Source organism: Choloepus didactylus, chromosome 6 (assembly GCF_015220235.1).
Source record: "Choloepus didactylus isolate mChoDid1 chromosome 6, mChoDid1.pri, whole genome shotgun sequence".
In the NCBI taxonomy this organism is placed as follows: domain Eukaryota; kingdom Metazoa; phylum Chordata; class Mammalia; order Pilosa; family Megalonychidae; genus Choloepus; species Choloepus didactylus.
Genome location: NC_051312.1, coordinates 82,041,988 through 82,050,734, shown reverse-complemented (window position 1 = coordinate 82,050,734; position 8,747 = coordinate 82,041,988). Strand labels below are relative to the sequence as shown.

Below are 8,747 nucleotides of genomic sequence, written 5' to 3'. Positions count from 1 at the left end.
CATGAAAACAACAGATATTCCATAATTCTGTCCAAATTAAAAAATCATTAAACTGTAAATATGTGAATCCAAAAGGGTCATCACTTCCCAATAACACAACTGCAGCTATTGAATGATTTTCTCTCTAGTACCCTGTTTCAGCACATCAAATATATGGGACTGCACTTTTCAGATTAACAAAGTTAATAAATAATTATCTTGAAATTGCAACAAATTTTTACATATTAAGTAAAGTCCTTTCTTTTTTTTACAAAAAGTGTTGCTCTTCAGCTGAATAAATGCATTTAGATGCATTTTAGAAATACTATAGAGGGAGTAGTTGATGCATTTCTGAATAAGGAGATATAATTTTCAACCATCTGAGCAAACAAAAAAACTAAAAGCATGGATAAGAGTAGCCATGTGTACATTTAACTTCTCTAACCCTTCCCATTGATAGAGCTCATAGAAATGATGTCAAGACTTGGGAAATACTAATGACCAATTGAATCAATAAACTAAAAGAGCAGAATGAAGAAAGACGGGAACAAAACTGGTGCTATATTGGAATGTGACAGAGTTAATATAGGGAACAGCTGTTATCTTCCTGAAGTCAGCTAAACTGAATGGCAGGAAATCACCATTTTTTTTACAAAGTATAATCAAATAGTCACTATATCTTGAAAACATGGGTTTTCAGGTTACTAGAGATTTGTGCTATTTTATAATGGTCAATCAGAATCCTCCAGAAGAGGCATAATATGTTTCTCAAAGTCAAACAATACATCAATTCTGAGTGCTACTTTTCACACAAACATTTATATGCAACTCATGGCTCACAAATATCAGGTTATCTGAAATGTACCTTTGAATGTGTGAAGAGATAATCTGGAAAGACATCCCAACAAAACTAAATTTGAAATTAATGAATCATTTTGGGTTCAAATTTCAATATATGACAAGCTTAGACAATATGAGTCATCCTTATAGTAAGGATAAGACTAGGTATATTAAAAAAAATAAGGTTTGGACCATTGCATGCCACAATTTAATCCTGGGTCTGGCTTACACAGCAAGTTATAAACAATATGTAAATCTTAGTTTGAATATTTAGAATCCTTCTACATTTACTTTTTGTAAAATCAAGAGGTAGAACCATCTTTTGGCAACCACAAGGATTGAGCCTTCATTGCTAAGTAGCTGACATAGAGTCTCCATCCATTCCACTTCAACCACAATACTCCTGCCTACAACCTGGTTTTCCTACCTTTGCAAATAATCATCTTACTGCCCATCCTGAGGCTCATCTGAATGTTGACTGTAACTCCAACAGGTCCCTTTACACTTCTTATCCTGGGAGACCAGAGGCCTGCAAGGAAATTCCTGCATACAGCCTCTCATGAGGATGCTGCTTGGTTGTAAACACGTACACTAATCTCTATCAGTCTCTCCAGGTACCCTTTGGTTTCTTGAATGGGTTCAGTCTTTTGCCACCTGAGCTCTGTGCTTAGAAACCTAGAAGAGATGGCCTCTTGACTCCAGGCATCTTGTGATACCTGATTCATTGCATCTCTTGGGCTTAAGCACTTTAAGGTGCCATGGAGTAAATGCTTCTTAAAAGAGATGTGAAGAGAGGTAGCAAGAAAAGAGGCTACTGTGGAGGGACAAGTCTATGAATTAATTGGGATAAGCCCATTAATATTGCCACATGCCCTCACATACTCTTAAGTAACTTATCCCGAACCAGACTAGGTTTTGAAAAATGCTTGAAGTTCCAGGGCATTTACTAGTCAGGTTCCTATTCCTGAACCCCCCTGAGGCTTCCATGTTTGATCAAGTTGGGTGTATGGATTAATCCCATGTATGGGTATATCATTACTTGTGTTTTGGTAGGGAAGTTATGCCAACCTTAGATATATTTCCCTTCAGATGTGTACCTCCGCATTTCCTTTTATATGTATTGCAGGAGGGATGGACTTTACAGACTATGTTTCCCAGGATCACGGATCATCTGACTTCATTCTGAGTTTAGCTGATGGAAAACTCTATCAGAAAAATATTAGGGAAGAGAAAGGGAAAGCCAGTCTCTCTCTCTCTTTCTCTCTCTCTCTCTTTCTCTCTCTCTCTCAAGTTTGGCACCTCAGCAATTCTGTACCTTGTATAAAGAATCAGTTGTACTGAAGACTCCATGTATTAAATATTAAAGTGCTTTCACTTTCCTAGACATAGTTGCCTTTCATAATAATATAGGGCTAATGTCTTTGGTAATTTGTTGATTTGAAAGTATGACAGTGTATTTTCCTTTTAGTTATTTCATTTTCATGGTTAGAAAGGGAAACATTAAAAAACAAAAACAAAAAACAGCAAAATGTCCTTTAGTCATGTTCTATCCCAATGCTAAAACACGAATGTATAATTTTTAATGTTAACTTTGGTAAAGGGATAAACAGAAATTGTGAACATGTTCATGAAATAAAGCACCAGCTACTCCCATTGTCACATCCATACAGTTTCAAGAGAGAAAAGGGAAGAAACTTCCTGGGAGTGATGTAAATGTCCAACATTGTGATTAGGATGTGGGTTTCATAGTCTATATGTTTGTTCAAATTTACCAAACTGTACACTTAAGACTTCTTCATTTCACTATATTTAGTTAAACCTCAATACAAACACACACACACACACACACATATCAGTGCAATAGCCTAAAAACTGTTAAAATAAAGCTTGAGTCATTGATATTCAACCGACAAAGATAAGACACTTCAACAATGGGAACTTATTGGATCAAAGTTTTGAAGCTAGAAGAAGTCCAAACTCTAGGCGTAAGCAAGGCAATGTTTTCTCCCAAAGTCTGTCATGTTCTGGTTCTGGCTTCCAGCAATCCATGGGGTTCCCTGACTCACAACTCTGCCTGGCACTGCATGGGTACATCCTCTCCTTTCTCTTCTGGTTTCTGTTTATTTCTGGTTGCACTGACTTCCAGCTTCCTTCTCCTCCCAGTGGCTGTTTTCTCTATGTCTGAATTTCTTCTTCTTATAAAGAACTCCAGTAACTTGAATTAAGCCAACCTCATTCTGCTGGGCCACACCTCAAGTAGAACAATGTCTTCAAGAGATCTATGTAAAATGCATACACTCCCAGAGGAATGTGGATCAATACCAACAAAGTGTATAAATGTCGGTATATAATTCAACCCACCTCATAGAGGCAGAGCTTTCTCTGATTTCAGAAATGCTGATTTAATAAATATGTGTAACTGACTGCTTTGAAAGTTATAGCTGAGTTATTCCTACTATAAAAATACATTTAATTCCTTTCAAAATAAGTAAAATGGGCTTCTTAGGATGAAATGCATTCTCCAATCTGGCCCAGGTTGATCTTGCCTGACCAAAACCAAATAAATATAGGTAAATATATGTTTTATATATACATATACACACATACACACACACATATCCACACACATAGAAAGGGATTCTAATATACATTTATAAATAAATAAATGATCTTTTCACTATTGCTACTGCACTGTCTTTGCTCTTTGCTCAAGAGGTGTGTGGGAACATTTCTGTAATAAAATTTCCTATACTTTGAGAACCTCAATCCATAATCAAATGGACAGCTGCAGTGAGAAAGGAACCAGATTTGAGAAGGCTGATTAGGTTACATGGTTAACCAGGAAGAGAACACTCTTACCTTCCAAGCAGTGCCTGAGAATCACCATGGTCTCATTCCCAGTTACAAAACATTTGAAATTATCAAATTAAGTAAGACAGGTGGGATATAGTAGTAAAAATTTCAGCATTTTTCTGCTTCTTTTTATTCTTCTTTTTGTTATGCCATTGTTCCCTGTGTGAGTTCACTCATAATTGACAAACCTCCCTCCCTGCCTGCCTACCTATACGTTGAAGATACTTGAACACGTACCTTATCAGAGACCTTACTTCTAGAGGACTTAAACAATTTACTTTCCTGCATGAACCTACCATGCCCAAATAAATCTCATAAATATACCAATCATGATTGTCCCTAATCCTAAGTTCCTTAAGCCAAGAGACTGATGCCAAATGCATCCAGTTCTCCAAAACAGAAAACATCACACCCACTTATAGTTGAATGATGGACTTCATAGCTGGTGACTGCAGAGATGCTAGTCTTAGTGTATGGAACTAGAGATGTGAATTTACAGGACAAATAAGCAAGAAGAGGGAAAATTTTCAAAGCTCAAATGTCAAAGATCCATTTGGCAGATGGCTTCTACCAAAAGAAACAGCTGATGGATCTTAGGTAATATTCCAAAACAAACATGAAAAGTGGATAAATGGGGTATAAATAAGTGATAAATGAGGAAAATGAACTAAAGATGGAATCCAGTCCTTGATATCAGGGCAATAAAAGGGGGCTACTTTGACTTTAAGAGGCTTTGGGTCATCTGTCTTGATACTGAGTTCCATGTCACCTGGTAAAAGGGGGAGACTCAATGTATATAACAGATGGTAATTTAATAACTTTTACTACTAGTTATTAAAATAAATTTATGCCCTCAATTTGGCAGTCAGTAGAATCCAGAATGCTGCCTTATTTTATGAAATAAAACCCATATCTTTTAAAATTGCTCTAGAAATTTTAGCATCCTAATACCAAAATTGGAGCATACACATTGTTTTTGTTTTATTATTTTTATGTAATATAGATACGTATTACATGATAAATAGTAAGTTTACAATTTGATTTCATTTGAGAACATATGGACATTTATCACCTGTTCAATAAAATCCCAGTCATATTTTGGATCAAGATAACTTCAAACTGGTTAATCCATATTACCAAGCATTTGGTTCTCCAAAGATTTTATTTCCCCCCCTAGTTGGTAGCCTTCTCTTCTGTCTCTTTTGGTCCACTCATTTTGTAATCATCTTCCAAAGATAAGAAGGAGATTAACATTCTCTACTCAAAGATTTACTAAATGAGAAAACTGAAGTTATGTGTTAAGTTATAATTCTGGAAATCTCCAGATACGTGGTAAATATCTGAATTTTCAGGTGGTAATAAAATTCAGCTTGCGGGAGTGAGAGCAAATAATTTCCCTATACCACATTTCTTGTATTTCCATTTATGTTACACTATTTGTCTTATTGATCCAACTAAATTCAGGCAGCTTTAGCTCTTATAGCCCCAAGAACATGTTCCCGTATTTTCTTAGTCCTTACTCCATATACAATAGGGTTAAGGAAAGGAGGCACCAAAAGGTACATATTTGCAATAAAAATATGAATGTGTGCAGGTATATTTTTCCCAAAACGGTGAGTGAAAATGGAAAAGCCCGCTGTGGAATAGAAGACAAGAATGACACAAACATGGGAGCCACATGTGCCCAAAGCCTTAAAGCTAGCTTCTCGGGATGGCAGGTGAAATACAGAGTGGAGAATGAAGGCGTAGGATACAGCAATGAGAATAGCATCACATGAGCCTATGATGGAAGCCATACTGAGGCTACAACGCTTTGTGGCCCCTGTGTCCATACATGCCAGCTTCACCACAGCCATGAACTCACAGTAGGTGTGGGCAATGATTCGTGTTCTACAGTAGGGAAGCTGTTTGAGCAGGATGGGATGTGGAGAAAAGAAGGCCACACCCCTGACCACCACAATTATACCCATTATGGTGATGTGAGTGTGGGTGAGAATGGTGGCATGGCGCAGGGGGTGACATATGGCCACATATCGATCCATGGCCATGACCAGGAAGAAGCCTGATTCCATGGCAGTAAAGCTGTGGATAAAGAACATTTGGGCCAGGCAAGCATCAAAGGCAATGTCACGGGCTCCAAGCCAGAACAGACACAGCATGCGTGGCAGTGTAGACGTGGAGAGGACCAGGTCAGTGACTGACAGCATGCACAGAAAGAGGAACATGGGCTCGTGGAGGCTCCGCTCTGCCCTCACCACTGCCAGGATGATCACGTTCCCCACCACAGCCACCACGTACATGGAGCAGAAGGGAATCCCGATCCAGACATGCAGGTGCTCTAGACCTGGGATGCCCATCAGAGAGAAGGTGACAGGAGAGGGGTGAGAAGTGTTGAGAGGTGGCATGACGCTTATGCTTTTCTTCATACTGGTAATTCTGAAGGCAAAGTTGCTAGGTGGATGTGATCAAATCAGATGCTGAAAAACATGGAGATCTGGTTCAGGAAGTCCTTTCAGTTTCTTTTGTTAAAAACAATTCAAATTCATAATTAGTTTCATTTAATTTTCCAAGGACAAATTGATAAAATCAACCATGTACCAAATTATTGTTTCTATATCGGTCACCTTATCCATTGCCAAAAAATTGTCCCTCTCTAGTCCTACTTGTACATAATTCAACAAATATTTAATGAGCAGTTACTGTCATGAAATTAGGATAAAGAAATGGACAAATCAGATATTCTCCTCAGGAAGTTAGACTCTACAAGCAAAATTAAAACACCATGATATGACAAATAGTGAATAGTGTGTGCAGACTCGTTATTGCATGGTGAGAAATGTCACATTTAAGGCTGATAACCTGAATGATGGAATTTAAAATGTTCAGAGTTTGAGGTATACTTTCCTGGAAGTAAAAATAGCAGAAAAATTGCTATGAAGTAATAACAATAAGAAACAGAAAAGATCACTGTTTCTGAAACTTACAATGCAAGGGACTTAGTGTAGTGACTTCACTTTCTTTTTCTGCCTATACAGAGAAAACTCCATTATATTTGGAGAATACTCTGCTTAATTTCCTTCTACCAGGATTTTTCACAAACAACTAATTTTGCATCAATTACATGGGTGATAAATCTGCTGTAAATAAGAATCCTAACTTTTGCCATGTTTTTTTTTTTTTTTTCCTAAACCTCATTGCAAGCCCTTCATAATATCATTTATTACAGGGTATTTTCTTTCTTTTCTTTTCTGCTCCACTCAAATGGTAGATCTATTTCCAACATACACACTGCAAGTGTTTAATCTGTTGTTGAACACAATAGGTACACAGTAAATTCTAAAAGCATGGATTTGTGACCACTAATAAGTTGGCACTTAAGCAGAATTTTCCTTCAGATTCCTCAAGGTAAATGATGCATAACATCACTCTTATGAACACAGGAGAAGTTTGGACGTCTCTCTGTTTTTTGTTTTTTTTTTTCCCACATCAGTGATAATCAGACATTATTTTGGATGGAGGAAGGCTTTTGGAGTGCTTCTCCTTTAAATCTCAGTCAATATTTATCTCAAGTGAGTTTTCAATTACTGGAAGTGTTCTGGTAGAGGCCTTTGAAAGGACCCTTGCTTTAGGTGGAAGACTGCACAACCTACACTCTAAATGGCCTTGGGAATAGAAATAAATGTTCTCTGCCACCTGATTTAAGTTCAAATCAAGGCAAATAAGTCGCAGGAGTTACATATGAAATTTGGACAATGAATAATCTTATTGGTCTGCATGTAGTAAGAGTGTGAGGTTTGTTGGAATGGCCTGCCTGTGAACATGATTTGAAGTTCTGGTAGTGTCTTCTGAAACAGCATTAATGTATTTTCTGCCTTCCAGCTCTACTTGACATTCTGCATATATAACTATTTTAACAAGTAAAGGTTTTGACATTGCTTTATTTTCCTCCTATTCTTTGTTTACTTCTATCATGTACCCTTTAAATAGGCATTTACTACGTGTTCTTTTAAACAAACAAATGTGTATCTTTCAGGACAATGCATTTCTTAACGTTAACCCCACAAACTTTCTTATCATATACAATGTTTCAGATTTAGATCATTTCACTGCGTAGATAAACTTTATTGCATTCCTTTATTTGTTCTTCCACTCACACTCTGACACATGTAGAGCAGTTCATTTACTGGATTGGTAAATTGATCTAATGATGTCAGAGATATCAACCACTCTTTAAAGCAGATCCCTTCATACTTCGACCCATAGTTCCAACAGAAAGTAGAGGCTTCATGGAAGAGAAGCCTGGATTAAGAAAGAGAAGAGCCAAGGGATGGGAGGATTAAAGAAGAGAAAGACTTCTAAGTGACTACAAGGTATTTTGTTGTAGAGAAATCTTCGGTTACTATTGTTATGCTTTCCCCTTCCACCAGAGAGGGCAGAAGACCTTGAATAGTGCTGATATCACTTCTTGAGGAGAATCTGTTTACCCTATGTCTCAAATCAATCTTTATAAGTATAATATTTATCAATAAGAACTCATACTTAGTTACCCATATTATTGATGAGGAAATATTTAATAGGCTTCTACATAGGTAGAAATGACTTTAGTGAAAAAGCAGAAATGACTTTCCCCCATAACTTAGCTTTTTAAAAAGATATTAAACAGGGGGTAGGGTAGAGTAGATTGGAGAGTGAGTTCCATAGAAATGATAGCAGGGTTCCAATTATGTTTAGATGTCAGGGACAGCCTTTTTAAGTGGCACTTAGACTGGACTCTAAAGGATATATGCCTTTGAGCCGTGGGATTTGGATATCTATGTCTCTATCATTTCCAAAGAAAAAGGAAAAGAGCATAAATAAAATTCCATAGGAAGAATGAATTAAAATCTAGTATTACTGGGATAAAAGAGATTCATATGATATGTGATTCTATGGGTAAACAAGGGTCCACACACATACATCAGTAATCACACAACTCACAGGAAGATTCACAAACCAGAGTCTAGAAAGGTGGCTATCATACATTACATACTCAAACATATATATGTTGGATGAATACAAACAATGCAAAATATTGC

General features: G+C 37.0%; 1 protein-coding gene across 1 annotated transcript; it reads right to left on the bottom strand.

Annotated features, from left to right (window-relative positions):
• Positions 1-5,132: 5,132 nt before the first annotated feature.
• Positions 5,133-6,077, bottom strand: LOC119538618 (olfactory receptor 52D1-like). Its single transcript, XM_037841737.1, has one exon. The coding sequence runs from the start codon at positions 6,075-6,077 to the stop codon at positions 5,133-5,135; it is 945 nt and encodes a 314-aa protein (XP_037697665.1).
• Between the last annotated feature and the right edge of the window lie 2,670 nt (positions 6,078-8,747).